General features: G+C 41.6%; 1 protein-coding gene across 5 annotated transcripts in view; it reads left to right on the top strand.

Moving 5' to 3' along the window:
- The window catches only part of RBBP8 (RB binding protein 8, endonuclease), a 60,661-nt gene extending 45,758 nt beyond the window's left edge, over positions 1-14,903 (top strand). For all 5 annotated transcript variants that reach the window (XM_044295236.1, XM_044295239.1, XM_044295238.1 and 2 more), the window contains 8 exons: positions 285-399; positions 6,499-6,590; positions 6,671-6,773; positions 6,865-7,029; positions 8,013-8,085; positions 10,400-10,496; positions 11,782-11,923; positions 13,137-14,903. In XM_044295236.1, coding sequence (XP_044151171.1) covers positions 285-399; positions 6,499-6,590; positions 6,671-6,773; positions 6,865-7,029; positions 8,013-8,085; positions 10,400-10,496; positions 11,782-11,923; positions 13,137-13,234 — 885 coding nt within the window. In that variant the 3' untranslated portion in view covers positions 13,235-14,903. The remainder of the gene's footprint in view (positions 1-284; positions 400-6,498; positions 6,591-6,670; positions 6,774-6,864; positions 7,030-8,012; positions 8,086-10,399; positions 10,497-11,781; positions 11,924-13,136) is intronic.
- The last annotated feature ends 2,402 nt before the right edge of the window (positions 14,904-17,305 follow it).

The raw sequence follows: 17,305 nt of genomic DNA, 5'->3' as shown, positions 1-17,305 counted from the left end.
TAATTTGCTCTTTGGGAGATAAGCCGCTGCCAGAGCAGTCTGACAGCAGCTTCCTCCCCCTCTTCATACTGAGAACACATGCATGCTCAGCCAAACACTAGTGTTTGGCCAACCATTATTTCTGTGTATGGCCTGCCAAACTTTGCTGAATCAGATTGGTCAGAATAGATATATTCTTTGTGGACATTCAGGTAAATTATAGCAGATCTACTTTTAAATAATGTTTTCTATTAGACATTAGATTGTCTTGTATGGTTCTTTAATCTGTGCACGATCCCTTACAGGAAACTGGAGTCTATATGCCAAAGAGGCTAAATAGATCAATGGTCAGAGGGTGCAAACACGCCTCCGTACTGCAGCCGAATCCTCACGTTCTACAGCCCGGAGACACAGAGAAAGGTATATCATGGCTAGATTTTCTCCTAATCTAAACCTCTGAGCCATCTGTGTGTCCTCATTGCAACCATGTGCAAAGGATTTTCATTTTTTTTGCCGAGTTTTGTTGCACTTTTCAGTGTAGATGGTATGAGCGGAAACTGTTGTCAGATCGCATCCTTTTCAAGAGGATCCACTCTCCTAGCTGTCTGAGGGACTGCAAAGCTCGGACTCGCCATACCTATACCAAGCACAACGCTGAACATTATATAGCCTACACTAATCAGCATATCACAGCTAAGAAGTGGGGGTCTTATTGTTAGCACCCCCTGCTGATCGGCTGTCTGAAGGGGCTTCAACACTGAGACTTATACTATTCCAAGCACAGTGGTGTTGCAGCCCAATCCAATTGGCTTGAATGGGACTGAGCTGCACAAAAGGACATGTGACTGATGGATGTGATGTCACAGGCTAAGAAAGAGGGTGCAGTACGTGCCATAGCCCCTTCCAAAAGCTAACCGGGAGAGGGTGCTGAAGATAGGTCATCAATATTTAAAGAGAACCTGACACTTTGAACATGGTGTCTGAGCTGTAGACAGCATGATATAGAGCAGGAGGAGATGAGCAGACTGATGTATAGACTGATCAGACTGATATATAGTTTTATGGGGAAAAGTTCAGCAGAACCTGTATTTCATTAATTTAAATGTTTGTTCTGGGCTTTGAAGTCAAGGAGACGGTCCTATCAGTGATTGACATCCTGCCCTCTGACTCTGTGTGTGTGTGTGTGTGTGTGTGTGTATACACTCACCTAAGGAATTATTAGGAACACTATACTAATAAGGTGTTGGACCCCCTTTGCCTTCAGAACTGTCTTAATTCTACGTGGCATTCATTCAACAAGGTGCTGATAGCATTCTTTAGAAATGTTGGCCCATATTGATAGGATAGCATCTTGCAGTTGATGGAGATTTGAGGGATGCACATCCAGGGCACGAAGCTCCCGTTCCACCACATCCCAAATATGCTCTATTGGGTTGAGATCTGGTGACTGTGGGGGCCATTTTAGTACAGTGAACTCATTGTCATGTTTAAGAAACCAATTTGAAATTTTTCGAGCTTTGTGACATGGTGCATTATCCTGCTGGAAGTAGCCATCAGAGGATGGGTACATGGTGGTCATGAAGGGATGGACATGGCCAGAAACAATGCTCAGGTAGCCCGTGGCATTTAAACGATGGCCAATTAGCACTAAGGGGCCTAAAGTGTGCCCAGAAAACATCCCCCACACCATTACACCACCACCACCAGCCTGCACAGTGGTAACAAGGCATGATGGATACATGTTCTCATTCTGTTTACGCCAAATTCGGACTCTACCATTTAAATGTCTCAACAGAAATCGAGACTCCTCAGACCAGGCAACATTTTTCCAGTTTTCAACAGTCCAATTTTGGTGAGCTCGTGCAAATTGTAGCCTCTTTTTCCTATTTGTAGTGGAGATGAGTGGTACCTGGTGGGGTCTTCTGCTGTTGTAGCCCATCCGCCTCAAGGTTGTGCGTGTTGTGGCTTCACAAATGCTTTGCTGCATACCTTGGTTGTAACGAGTGGTTATTTCAGTCAACGTTGCTCTTCTATCAGCTTGAATCAGTCGGCCCATTCTCCTCTGACCTCTAGCATCAACAAGGCATTTTCGCCCACAGGACTGCCGCATACTGGATGTTTTTCCCTTTTCACACCATTCTTTGTAAACGCTAGAAATGGTTGTGCGTGAAAATCCCAGTAACTGAGCAGATTGTGAAATACTCAGACCGGCCCATCTGGCACCAACAACCATGCCACGCTTAAAATTGCTTAAATCACCTTTCTTTCCCATTCTGACATTCAGTTTGGCGTTCGGGAGATTGTCTTGACCAGGACCACAACCCTACATGTATTGAAGCAACTGCCATGTGATTGGTTGACTAGATAATCGCATTAATGAGAAATAGAACAGGTGTTCCTAATAATTCTTTAGGTGTGTGTGTATGTATGTATGTGTGTGTATGTATATGTGTGTGTGTATATATATATATATATATATATATATATATATATATATATATATATATATATATATATATAGTCAATCACTGATAGGACCGCCTCCTTGACTTCAAAGCCCAGAACGAACACTAATTTAAATGAATGAAATACAGGTTCTGCTGAACTTTTCCCCATAAAACGATATATCAGTCTGCTCAGCTCTTCCTGCTCTATAACATGCTGTCTGCAGCTTGCATTGCGTTTTCATGGTGACAGGTTCCCTTTAACTTCTGGAAAACCACTTTCAATGCCAAAATTTATTAACAGAAATAGAAAATTAAAAATGAATAATATAAAAGAAAAAAAAGTTCTGGTTTAAGGGAATGTATCAGCACAATCTTGGTCTATTGTCTGCTGTAGTAGATGAGTAGTACTGCATACAAGGAGTCAGCATTAAAGCTGTACTGCAATACATGGTACACAGGAGTCCTCACCTTCATGTTGGCACAGCAGTTCAGACTTGACTTCAGTGCAGCTTTAAGTGCCGATGAAGGGGGAGGGGGATAGGAAAATAAAAAAAATAGTAACTCCTTATGTTCAGAACTAGTCATGTATTACTGCAGATAATAGTCTGGAATCATGGTGACAGATTATCTTTTAAAGAAATTCATGAAAAGCAAGATAACATTTTAAAATGTATTTAATGTAGATACTACTATCTTAGGTACTAGGTATTTGTGACACCATAAGAAACCAAATGGAAGAATACATTGAAATGTAAGAATATATACGGTAGATAGGGGCCTCCCTGAGTACCTAGTGATATACCACAGCCACAATACCGGAGTATAAAGTCCTTACACGTATCGCTTCCCTCTGCCGCGGCTTTGTCAGGCTAATACAGCTGGGCCAATATTCTCTATTGAGGCTGACAACCCCTACAGATCTAACAGCGAACATCTGCTCCAATTATATACACCAATTTATTGTAACCAACTATTCTAGAGGGGAGAGATGGATACGTCTAATGTATGGTAAGTGGTAGTCTTGGAGTCAGTCAATTAATGTTCCTCCAGTGAAGACTAGCTGCTTATTTCTAGCCTATTTCATTATACTAGTAATATACCATTGATATACCCAGCGCTGTTAACACAGTCAAGTTTTGATGTATCACCGGTGTCTAAAAAAACATGTCACAGAAAATGAATAGTGGCGACTGTAACAAAATAGGGGAAGTGGTGCATGGGAAAGATATAACTTTGCTAATGGTCCGTGACCGATGCGCGTCGCACAAGTATTGTGTTATGCCGAGTATGTACTTGATATGGTTGAAAAAAGGGCTAATTCCTATCACAGTGCTGGTTCTGTGTTCATGCTCATCTTCCGCAGTAAATGCACTCACGGATTGTTTTGGTATTTACATGATACAGAAAACACATTACTTCCAAGACAATACATGAAGGCTAAACAAGGTACCAACCACTACTTAGTCACTCCTCAAGTGTCAGCGACAGTCTGCAACATCAGAACGGGTCTATGTGTCCCCAAGCTGTCTGTTAGCACTGATTGGACAGTGTCAGGCTGTAGGGACTAGTGATGATCGCGATTAGAATATTCTAATCGCAAATTTTTATTGCGAATATTGGCACTTTGAGAATTCGCGAAGATGTAGAATATACTGCTATATCTTTGGAATTGCGAATATACTAGATTTTTATTTTATTTATTTTTTGGTCCCTTCACTGCTTCTTGCTGGTGGGCCAATGAGAAGGCTGCAATGTCTTTGTCTGAGCTTAGCAACATTCCTAGCAACGAATAGGAAGTTGTCTACCTCTTACTATGTAAGAAACTCCCCAGCAGTTGTTTTTTGCAGTTCTGAGAGAGAGAGAGCCGTGACATTGCTGTGCTCTGTGCTATGCGGAGTCATCTGGATCCTTATTTAATTACATTAGATAGTTAGTTAGCTCATATATAATACAGATAGTTAGTGGGAGATGGTCAGTCAGTGTAGGTTAGATAGTGATATAACGAAGGAAAGAAAAGGAGCTCAGAGTACCAAAATAAATATTTTATTGTATCAAAAACAGGATTAAAAACACACATACAAATGATGCCATGGACAGGGTAGAGGGAGCAGGGGAAAGAAGAAAAGCGCCACCCTGGATGAACACACAGGTCACACAGTGTATAGTACAAAATTGGTAAGGTCATGAGAAAGAGATACGGGTACAATGACCAACTCATAGACCAGATGTAACAAGAAAATAAAAAGAGATATAAGGCAAGTGAAAGGTCAGTGAGAAAACTGACTACAGCTGTGATGCATGGTGTGCTGACCAAAAAAGTAATACAAAAATTGTATAGGATCAGCAGAACAGTGAGATAGGCCCAGTGAGGAATCTCAACATCGGCAGCACACAGCCGTAGGGGGGGAGACTATGGCCTAAAACTTACCAAAAGTGGACCAAGTGTGGACAAGAAAACCAGGATGGCGCTACCCCAACGCGCGTTTCGGCCTTTCTCATGACCTTACCAATTTTGTACTATACACTGTGTGACCTGTGTGTTCATCCAGGGTGGCGCTTTTCTTTTCTTGCCCCTGCTCCCTCTACCCTGTCCATGGCATCATTTGTATGTGTGTTTTTAATCATGTTTTGATACAATAAAATATTTATTTTGGTACTCTGAGCTCCTTTTCTTTCCTTCATTATTATACTCGGAGCTTGTACCGAGTCACCTCTTTTCAGGTATCCCATTACAATTATATTGTGTAGGCACCGTCCTCCATTTGCTTTTGGGATACCCGGGGTCTTCTCCTTTTCTTTAGATAGTGATATAGTGTAGCTGTGTGATGTAGCGTAGTTCCAGTGCAGGGTGTTAGGTAGTGTGATAGGAGTTACTGTACTGTGCGTTTTCTCAAGTCTCAGGAAACTTCTAGCAGCTTGAAAAATGTAGTAAAAGTGAGCCACGCCTGTATTGCGTGTGCATATTACATTGCCGATTTTCGCAATCAAGACAATGACTGGAGATCACAAATTCTACAATTTTAAAAATATCGTGAAAATGAATATTGCCCATGCTGCTCATCACTAGAAGGGACACATTTTTTTGACCTGTGGACTTTTTCTGTCAAGGCTCCCAACCGCTTTGTGAGCCACATGTAACTTTCAGTGGTGGTTAGCAGAAGAGGGCTCTATAATGCTTGTACAGGAGTCATTTTGGTCCTTAGCAGCGTCCCAGCACATTCTGCCCATCCTGGTACGAGCCCAGACAGGCTGCACTGATGCATCACTACGGTTCATCATGGGAATCCAGCACTGGCCGAAGCCAGGCTCCCACTGTAAAGGCCCGGAATGGAGAACTCCAATCTCAGCTGCTTCACCTCTGGGATGCGTAGGTCAATAGTGACCGTTGTATCTAGGCAGTTAGAGGGAGAGGGCTACCTCTGTCCCTATCCACCCCAAACACAATTGTGGGGTGCCGATGGGCTGTCATGGCAGCCAGGGGCCTAACATGACTGTATGCCTATTAGACTGTGCCACAAGCATGGCCTAGTATACAGCCCGTCACTGTTGGTGATGGACTGTCATACATTGGCATATCAAGTGATGCCCCAAGTGGGCCTAAAAATATAATAATTAGAGGATAAAGTTTATTTTAAAAAAAATGTACCATAAAAAGTTTTTATTTTGTTAGTGTCTAAAATAACGTACACACCCTCATTAATGCAAACACCTGTTCCCAATAATTGCCAGTGACCAGACAAGAAACTAGCAAAATGTTTGTCTTCCATCTGAAAAAAAATTTGTTAGCAGCACATCACCCTGTGTAAACTGGGTTGTGCTGCCGTCAAACTGTATGGGGACGAATGATCGTAGTAATGATCATTATACCCAATCCATACAGCAGTGATGACAGCTGACGAGAGGCATTGATCGGAATGAATGTTTATATAAATGTTTGTTCCCAATCGTTTCCCGCCCTATTGGCCTGGGTGTTAGGACTCCGACCTCTTGTATGTCTAACTTTAACTTGGCTGCTGGAAATCTTTTTAATGGTGATTTTAGAATCCAATCACAGCAATGTTTTCTCATTCAGACATCGCTTCTGTAGAGAATGTGCAGTGGAGCATTGACCCCGGAGCAGACCTTTCTCAGTATAAACTGGACAACACTGTTGTAGATGACAAGGTAAGTGAAAAAACTGTAGATTAAGCAATCTCTTATTTAGTCAATATGAATAATGGGCTTAACGTATTGTCTTTAACAAGGATGGGTTCCACGTCAATCCAGAGTTTGAAGACATGGATTACACCTATGTCAGCGAAAGTATGCTGTTAAAAGCAAAACAGGAGAACGCAGATGACAGTCCATGTAAGTCATTCCTGTCTGCAGACAACGTACTGTAGTAGCCAAAGGTATCTGACGCAAGAGCTGATTAGTTTGGTCATGTCTCATCTTGCAGATGAGGAAAATAAAGGACACGACAGTTTTGCAGAAATGTTTGACAAGACTGATTGTGATGAGTATGTGTCATTTGCCCGAGAACAAAGCCCTTCGCAGAGATTGGACTTTGAGGAAGAAGCTGATGGACCTGCTCTGTGCAAGAAAGTATCCCTAAATGGAAGAGGTCAGAGATTCTCCAGCTACGAATATGGTTATGACTGAATCTGCAGTTATTGTGAGCCTTCAGTAATGGCTAATTTAGTGTAGATTTAAGCGCGGGGGGTCATATTGCCACAGATATAGGATAAAAGTCATGGCACATATATCTTTGTGTATTGGAATGTAGAGGCACACTATGTATGTCGCCCAGTGTGTGACTGACTGCCTCTTTTGCTCAGCAATCTAATTCTCTTCAATGCATATGGGAAAGCATGAGTGAGCTCCCTATACACTGCAGGATCTGAGAATAAGGTTGCTTCACTGCCTTGTGTCAGAGACCAGGTATACAATAAATGCTGATTTACTCAGCTTTCAACAGCATAAAGTAAAAAAAAAAAAAAGACATGAAGTTACTGAAAGCAAAAAAAAAAAAAAATTCCAGTCTGCACAGAGCCTCCCCCCCCCCTTTGTTAATGGGTTTTGTAAGTTCACAAAATTGATGGCCTAGGCCATCAGTATCAGATTGGTGGGGGTCCGACACTCAACACCCCTGACAGTTAGCTGTTTGAAGGGTCATGGCTGCAGCCTCTTCATTGTACACTGCACACTGTCTACATACTAACAGCTGTGTAGGGTACATCGCTTCAGTACATCGCTGTGCCACTACTTATATTATAAATATGGCATTCAGCAGATGTGCCCCCCTTCAAATAGATTATCGGTTGGCTTGCCTAGAGTCGGGCCCCATCCTCTGATGTTGATGCCCTATCATAAGGATTGGGAACTTGGAAAACGTTAACCATTGACCACTACATAACACGGTTCATGGCCATTACCAGCAATAAATTCACAACTTGGGCCCTTTTCCAGAAATTCTTTGAAAAATGGAAGCAGTAAACTGCAGTATTTTCTGAATGTCGGCACATAATGTCTTACCCCAACATCCTCCTGTGAAGCATTTCTTGGTGGGCATTATTTCTTAGCTGGTTTACAATGGTGTTTCTTTAGGGCACCAAGGAAAAGGAGAAGCTTACCAGAAGCAGAAGGCATACGTAGAGCCCTATGTACAGGACGCCGAAATGTAAGTCTATAACTGTAGACATAAGCCACTGGAATTTAAAGATGACACGTCTCCTTGTGAATCCTCTTTTGTAATTAGTGCAGTACTGTGTATAGTGTGTCTTCCCAGCCATGGGACAGTTGATCCACAAAGCCCAACAGTAATCAAATTAATTAATGTTCCCTCTTACTAAATATATTCCTTTTTCCAACCTGAGTAACCAGTTGACTGTATTTATCAATTCTGACAAGGTTGGTATCTTGTCATATATACAATGTTCCGCTATAGTTTTTTTTTAAGCCATGCATTACGGTACTTTCACACTAGCATTTTTCTTTTCCAGTGTTGTGTTCTGTCATAGGAGCTCAATACCAGGAAAAAACCTGATCAGTTTTATCCTAATGCATTCTGAATGGAGAGCATTCCGTTCAGTATGCATCAGGAAGCATTAGCTCAGTCCCTCTTACATTTTTTGGACGGAGAAAATACTGCAGCATGCTGCAGTTTTCTCTCTGGCCCAAAATCCGGAACACATGCCAGATCCGGCATTCATTTCCATTGAAATCTATTAGTGCCGCATCTGGCATTAAATGTTCCGGCAAAACGGATCAGGTTTTCCAGTCTGCGCATGCGCAGAGCTTTAAAAATGCAAAAAATAAATACTGGATCCGTTGTTTCGGATGACACCGGAGAGACTGAGCCGGTATTTCAATGCATTTGTCAGACGGATCCGTCTGACAAATGCCATCCGTTTGCGTCAGGATTGCGACGGAACTGCCTGCCGGAATCCTCTGCCGCAAGTGTGAAAGTACCCTAACATGTGCTGCTTGTCAGGGTCAGTAACTGTGAGATGTCCACGTATACAGACAAATTTTGCTTTATAAGATGTGCCTAGGTTTTAGAGGAGGAAAATCTGAAAAAAAAATATATATTCCATATCATCACCATAATGGCCACAAGGAATTTGACCCTTGACCTCTGTAGGGGCAGGAACAGAGAAGGGTTAAAACGCTCTGGTTGATCAGGAGCTTGCTCCCGGGGTAGCGTCCTTCTCTTGGCCCTGGTGGCTTAAGCTGGAGAGAGTGCCCGGCGCATTAGTGTATTGGATGACATCACTTCCAGTGCGTCCAGGAAGTGACGTAGGAGGCGGGTGACGCGCAGTGTTCAAATGCTGGGCGGCAAAACGAGGAGCTGCGTGTGACCCATCTGAGGTCTGGTGTTCAGAGATGTCCGTCCCGGAACCACAATCGCCCAGAGAGCTTGATGTTCCTACTCAGCCTCCTGTAAGTTCCCTGTGGGAATTGTTAATTTTCTATGGCACTCATTTGGGGTTGGGGTTCACCCTTCATATTATTCAGGGTTCCCTCTGATTATTGCGCACAGTGGTGGTGCACCTATTTTGCAATACGTATGTCCATCCGTCAAAGTTTTTGGGTCTGTTCTCGCCTCATAGGTATCTAAGGGTACTTTCCGGCATTGAGTTCCGTCCTAGGTGCACAATACCGTAAAATAACTAATCAGTTTTATCCTAATGCATTCTGAATGGAGAGTAATCCGTTCAGGATGCATCAGGATGTCTTCAGTTCAGTCTTTTTGCCTTTTCAGGATGGAGATAATACCGCAGCATGCCGCGGTTTTATCTCAGTCAAAAATTCCGAAACGCTTGCCGGATCCGGCATTTTTCCCATTAAAATGCATACATATCGTATCCGGCCCCGAGTGTTCCGGCAAAACAGATACGGCATTGCAGTCTGCGCATGCTCAGACCGTAAAAAATTTGAAAAAAATGCCGGATCCGGTATCTTTTCCCACAAAACTATATAACAATCAGCTCCTCCTGCTCGATAACCTGCTGCCTGCAGATTGCACGACATTTTTTTGGTGACTGGTCCTTTTTAACCGATGAAACTGCAGAGAACAGGGGTTTTCTATCATTTTAAAACTGATAGCTCATCCTCATGATAGGCCATCTATATCTGATCGGGGGGTCAGACACCCCTGTGGATCAGCTCTTCTGCAGTAGCTCTGGCGTTGGAACTATAAAGCTTTGCTCATTGTGTAGTGAACAGAGCTGATAACTGCCAATCAATTATTGCTGGCCTATACGGAGAGTGAGCCACTAATATTTAAAATGCTGAAAAACCTCATTAAACAGGAGGTTTGGCAACCAAACCTACACATGACCCACGAAAAACATAAAGCAGGTGACAGCATACACAGCATGTATGCCTGTTTTCAGCAGGTAAAAGATTTTCTCAGTGAATAACAAAAAATTGCTTAAAACAATCTCATTGTGTAATCTCATATGATTATTTTTTTTTTTAAATATAAATAGGAAAAAGTCTGTAGTGGATTTCCCCCATATTGAGGTTGTGCGAAACAAGGAAGAGAGGAGGAAATTGCTGGGGCACACTTGTAAAGAATGTGAATTGGTAAGTTAATAAGACTCTGTCTTTGTTATAAATAACGTAAACTTGTAGTATATCACATTTTTATCTCAAAATATTTACATCACAATAAAAAACTGTGATGCCAGTGGTAGAACAAAGATTTAAAGGGGTTGTCTGGCGGTATACTTTTTTAAACATAAGGGTCAGAATGGTGATAATAAAAAAAAAAAAAAATCAGTACACTCCTCATCAGGCCTCTGCTTTCTGTTGCTTACCAGGCCCCTACTGGTCTCCATTTCCTGGTTCCAGCCTGACACACAGAAGGAAATACCAAGAGATGCCTGCTTAGCCTGTCGCTGGCCTCAGCCATTGAGCAGGCATTTCTTGTGTGTCAGTCCCGGACCTTGAAGCTAAGACCAGCATAGACCTGGTAAGTGTTATAATGGCAGCTGTGAAGGATTGTTCAAATGAGTAATGCTGCTTTTATTTTTTTAGTTTTTTTGAGTGCTGCAACCCTCTCTTGGCATGCCAAGCACAGTGCTATTGATTCTGCTTCTTGTCTAAAAAGTACTATCCCGCAGGGCAACCCTGTTAACTCCTTCCGGCACTCCGGCATACATTTTCAGTGCATCAAGAATACTCTGCAACGTAAATGTACCATCCAGTGATAGGGTTGAGCCTGATCAGCCAGCTAGCTCTGATCCTGGCAATTTAACGGGCTGCCTGTTAGCATTTTGTGGGATCAATAGTGATGCAGTGTCATGTGATCCTAGAAACCAATTGCTGCACCCCTCTGACATTTAAAAAATGTATAATGTTTAAAAATGTATTAATATATGAAAACAGATGTTTGGGAACATTGCTGTTTCACTACTTGCAGACACGACTTTAGTGGAGGTTCTCAGACCAATTGTGTGAACATTAAATATTCTACTGTCTCTTACAATCTATGTATTATAGAAATATCCCATTATTTTTTTATTTTATTTTTTGCTGGCAGATAGTAGCAGATCTTTTAAAGGGGTTATCTAAAGTCTAACACATGCCTGGCCCCCTTATATAGATTATAGTTAGTTCCCCCGCTCTCTGGCACCTGCGTCTCTCCTGATCGCCGTGATGCTAGGAGGCTCATCCCTGTCGCAGCCTGCTATTGGCTGCTCCCCCTGTCGCCGGTTGTTTTGATGCAGGGAGATGCAGCGTCAACCGTGCGGGGATCAGAAGCGATATGGGGGTTATGTATAATCTATATGAGGGGCCTGGGCATTGGGCAACATGTTTGGATAACCCCTTTCACTGTTAAATTAATTTACCTGTACACTTTTACCAGTACTATGCAGACCTTCCAGAAGAAGAGAGAGCCAAAAAATTGGCAGCCTGCTCCAGGCACAGATTCCGTTACATCCCACCTAGTACTCCAGAAAACTTCTGGGAGGTGGGCTTTCCTTCTACCCAGACTTGCAAAGAAAGAGGTGAGTTGTTATTTATTTTGTTTCCTTTTTGTTAGCAAATATTAATCCACACTCGAAGTGAAAAGAGAGCCGCCACACATATGTGACAACCCTTTATTCACCGCTATGGGAGTTGCAAAAGTAGCCGAGTGTTGGCTCAGCTATTTCCAGCAGTCTTATAGCAGTGAATGGAGAGTTGGCTGTGCTTACACGGTGTGCTTTCCATTCACCACTATGGAACTATTTTTGTAACTCCCATAGCAATGAATTGAGAGCATGCCACTCATGTGTGGATCCCACCTCTGAGACCCACTCCTATCTAGAAAATGGGGCCCCCTATATGACATTGATGGCAAATCCTAGTGATAACAAGCATTGGCTCTAGGCTATGGCCCACTAAGGCACAGCAATTTATAATATGGCTGCATTTCATAGTAATAGACTTTGTGTTAGCGTGGAACTCATTTTCTTGTTTCCCTAATTTAGCAGCAGACACAATAAATATAGTGAAATGGCACTAAAAGAAATTGTCCTTTCCAAACCCACACAGAAGGGGCATGGGTGCACAACCTTTACTGGTCCGAGGGGCAACAATCTCAAGGGCTGCAGTAAAATTTAAAGGGCTATCGCTATTTGAGACATTTTATGGCACATGGACTGAATATACTATGAATGTGAAATAGGTGACTGGTCCACATCCAAGACTCTCGCCTATCTGGAGAATGGGGGTTCCCATTCATCTGTTTGCCCCTTAGAAAAAGAAGCAACCCTGATCCATATGGCTCTCTCCATATGAGTAGTGGAATAGGGTTCTTCTGAACTCTAGAATGCTAGAAAGGAGTAGATCAGGTGGAGAAGTGGTCACACATGTACAGGTATGCACCTCTGTTATTCTAGTTTGAGTTCCTAAAACTACCTATATAAACTTCAGTGAACATAGCCACAAGTCTGCATGACCATCTCAATACCTAATCTGATCCATTCTAGAGTGTCACCCTGGGTTCACGCCACCCCCATTCTGCTAATATATGGGGGTTCCTCAAATGGCTACACAGATAATTATCAGTACTTGCACTTCCCTGCTCCCACATTATATGCCATTCCTTTCATTTCTGACATGTGAGCAAACAAGCATGTCCAGATTATGGGCCACACGTATTTGCATCATGGACAGCAGGTGCAAATCTGCTTTTGAGCTAAATGATTAACTATGCTTTGCTTTCCCACCCTAAAGGTTACCTAAAAGAGCAGATGTCCCCTTGTCAGAGACCACGGAGAAGACAACCATACAATGCAATTTTTTCTACAAAAGGCAAGGAACAGAAGACTTAGTTAACTCACGTTACTTTTTCTTTAAATGTGTAGTCTCAGACTAAAGCCGTCAAGCGTGTTTTTTATACTTGGTTTCTAGCGCTTACTAGGCACAGCAAATAAGGCAGTATATGTTTAACTGATATTTACACCTAAGTGCCTGAGTAGTTGTAAACCTATTAAAGCCTGGATACTGTACGTGCTGCAGTGCACTGGATGGTCTGTGAAATTTAGATATAAAGCTTCACTACTGTTATGTCATCCAGTTCCTGCTAAGCACACTATTTGATAGTGAAAAAATTATATAGGGTTTAAAAAGGACCTGTCGCCACAAAATGCAGTGCAGACTGCAGGCAGCACGTTGTACAGCAGGAGGAGCTGAGCAGATTGATGTATAGTATTGTGGAAAATTATTCAGTAAGACTTGTAATTTATATGTTTAACCCTTTAGTGACCACTAATATGCTTTTTTACAGCAGTCACTAATGGGCCAAAAGCTAGGCGCCGCCTCTTTACAGCAGCCTATATGAAGTGCTGCATGGGCTTAGCTTTCACATGAGTCAGTCTTCAGCTGTAATGGCCTGGACTGGCAGAAGCACCGATCCGGGCCGCATAATCTCAATTGCAACTTCAGAATCAAAGGGGTCTCCCATCAGCACCCTGTGAATAAGATTGTGGGGTGCCGATGTCTTTGCGTGGTAGCCTGGTGCCTAATGAAGGCCTCAGGCCTGCCTGCAGTGTATGCCTATCAGGCTGCTCCTCTACTGGTGCTTGACAGTATAGTACGCTGTATTGCATAAGCTTATAAGTAGTCAAAAGATCGCCTGTTAAAGTCTCCTTATGGAACTAGTAAATGGTTAAAAAAAAAAGTTAAATTAATGTTTTATAAAATAAAAAAAAATCAGTTAAAAAAATACTTTTTTTCCCATTAAAAAAAAAAGCTTTTCAATGGAAGTAAATTGCAAAAATCCACATATTTGGTATTGCCTCATGTGTAACTACCCATACTACACATTTATCATGGAGGACACCATAACAAATAAAAAACTTTGGGGAAATTGCTGTTCGTGTATTTGTCACACAAAAATGGAATTAAAGTGAACAAAAAGTGTTGCGAATTAAAAACTACAAGTTGTCCCTCAAAAAAGTCCCCACACAGCTCCATAGAACAGAAAAATAAAAAGTATTGGGTCTTGGGATGTGGTGATGCAAAAACCTAATGTCAAAAATTGCTTGGTCACTAAGGGCCAAAACAGACTGATCATGAAGGGGTTAAACCTCTACTCTTGTATACATCACAGTCCTATGGGTGGTCCTACTCCGTGACTGACAGCCTTCCCTGTATACTCAGTCACGCAGAGTTATGGCACCACCCATTTGACTGACTCATAAAAAGGGCAGAGGTTTAACAAATAAATTACTGAATCTTTTCCCATAAAACTATACATCAATCTGCTCAGCTCCTCCTGCTCCATAACATACTGCCTGCAGATTGCACAGCGTTGTTGTGGCGATGGATTCCTTTTAATGTTTGACTGAAAAAAATGAAAAATTAAAAAATATTTAATTATGTATATTTTTACTTTTATAAATATGGACGTTCTTTGTACTTTTGCACCTTTGATGAGTAGGGTGCCCTGTTTGCACTGGAAGAATGAATGCATATAGTTATATAAATGATCTGGAAGTAATAAAACTGCCTTGTGTCTTTTTTTTATTTATTTTTTTGTTCTATTTTTATTTATATTTTTTTCTTTAACAAACTTGAGTTTATTAAAATGTCTCCTAAATACAAAATCAGTTATTAGATGCATTTAATCAACAACATTAAAGGGGTTGGCCATTTTCAGGTTACTGTTGACCAATGTGTCTGAGATGATTATACATTACGTACTAATATAGCCTTTATTGAATTTCTGCACCATTTTCTATATTTTATAAGTTTGCTCCCTTGTTTACAAAGTCTTTTGTCCTGTCCATAAAATGGCCGCTGATGGACGGTCATGTGACCAGGCAAATCTTCTTCTCCATATGATGTCTCGTCCATACAAATTCACTTGTTTTCCTTGGGAGTTTAGTGCAGGTGCACTGTGTTTGATTGGAGGAAAATCACATGGAGGTGACCTGCCTGGTCACATGACCCACCATCAGCGGCCATTTTATGGACAGGACCTCTGTGTGGACAGCACAGAAGACTTTGTAAACAAGGGGATACCTCATGAAATATAGAAAATAGTGCAGAATTTCAACAAAGGCTATATTAGTAATTGCCGTATAATCATCTCACAAACACATCAGTCACTTGTACTCAGAAAGTGGCAGACCTCTTAATATAACAACTTTTCCCCAGGTGTCAGTCCAGACCTCATTCCTATTAACCATATAGCTAAGGGAGAGTTCATATCACCGCTATTTTTCCATTCTCCTGATCAGTCAGAAAAACAGGATCCTGTAAAAAGAAAAAAAAAAAACTGATCCTGTGCATCAGTTTTGCACATTTGGCATCCGTTTGAGCCTTTTCCATCTAAGATCCATTTATTTATTTTTTTTGTAAAAAAAATAATAAATTGATCTCAGATGGAAATGGCTCAAACAAATGTGAATGAATCTGAACTCTCCCTAAGGCCTCATGCACACGGCCATTGCCAACTGTGGCCCTTATTGCGGCCCGCAAACAGCGGGTCAGCGGTATGCGGGCCCCGGACGTGTGCTCCCCGCATCACGGATGCGGACCCCTTCACTTGAATGGGTCTGGATCTGTCGCAGCAGCAGCATGGATTGCGCCCGTGCATTAAGGACCGCACATTTTGATCCCCAATGCACGGAACAGTTGCACAACAACCATGTGCAAGAGAACTAACATTTATTTTTTTATGACTACAGATCCTTTTTCTCCATTTAAGGGCTCATGCACACGACCGTATGTGTTGTCCATAAATGGATCTGCAAAAAAAATGACATCCATGTGCATTCCGTATTTTGCCGAACTGAACAGCTGGCCCCTAATAGAATAGTCCTATCCTTGTCTGTAATGTGGACAATAATAGGACATTATATTAGATTTATTTATTTTTTTGCAGAACGTACATATGGAAACCGATTGCACATGTAGTAACTTCCATGTTTTGCGGACCCATTGAATTGAAATGAATGGTTCTGTATACAGTCTGCAAAAGAGACACCAAAAGAAAATACATTTGTGTGCATGAGCCCTAAGTCAGCACCTTCTCAATATAAAAACCTCAGCGGGCATTATATTTCCCAACCATGAACTTGCGTTGTGTCCAATTTTTCAGAAAGCCTCAGCTTCTCCATCCTTTCCACGAACATTGGCAATATTGGTCATTGTAGTGCAACCAATTGTAGTTAAATCATGTTGCGCCAAAATTATGGCGTAAAATGTGCCTCAACTAATGGCGAACTGACTTGCACCAAATATCAACTTTTTTTCTTTTTCTCAGCATAAATACCTCATTTATCAACGTATGTTTGGCTTAAAAGGCACAACATTTTAGAGATTAAATGTCACAAATCGGCCTTAAAGAAATCACACATTCAAAATCAGTTGAGCATGGATGCATTGTCGCAAATACAATTAAATGTCACATTTTAACACTTTGGCGTAAAAAAAAAAGGTTGCATTTATTTATAAAATGAGGGATTATTGGCCTACAATTACAAAAGACATTTTAAAATAGGATGCGCGTTTTGATAAATGAGGTGAAGCAAATTACCACTTTTGATTTGTAATGTGAGGAATTTTCTGGTGGGAAATACGCCATTATCGATAAATGTCCCCCATTATTTCAAAACTTTCCCAAAGTGCGGGCAGGCAAAAATAGCTTGCTGTCACAATGCCGACCTGTCCTCTGATGCATTAAGCAACAGATTAGTCACCCACTAATATTTAGTCGGGAAATAGATCATCAATTGCCCACTTCTCCAGCTTTGCCATAAAAGCTTCTGGTGATACATTTGGGCCATATATATTATATCCTCATATCATTTTTATAAGAAACGACAATATCCATCGTCCCGTCTCCACTTCCATTCATCTGCATTTCTTATGCAATAGAACCACCACTCCAGCTT

The sequence above is a fragment of the Bufo gargarizans genome, chromosome 5, assembly GCF_014858855.1.
Source record: "Bufo gargarizans isolate SCDJY-AF-19 chromosome 5, ASM1485885v1, whole genome shotgun sequence".
NCBI lineage: Eukaryota > Metazoa > Chordata > Amphibia > Anura > Bufonidae > Bufo > Bufo gargarizans.
This window is presented reverse-complemented; position numbering and strand designations above follow the sequence as displayed.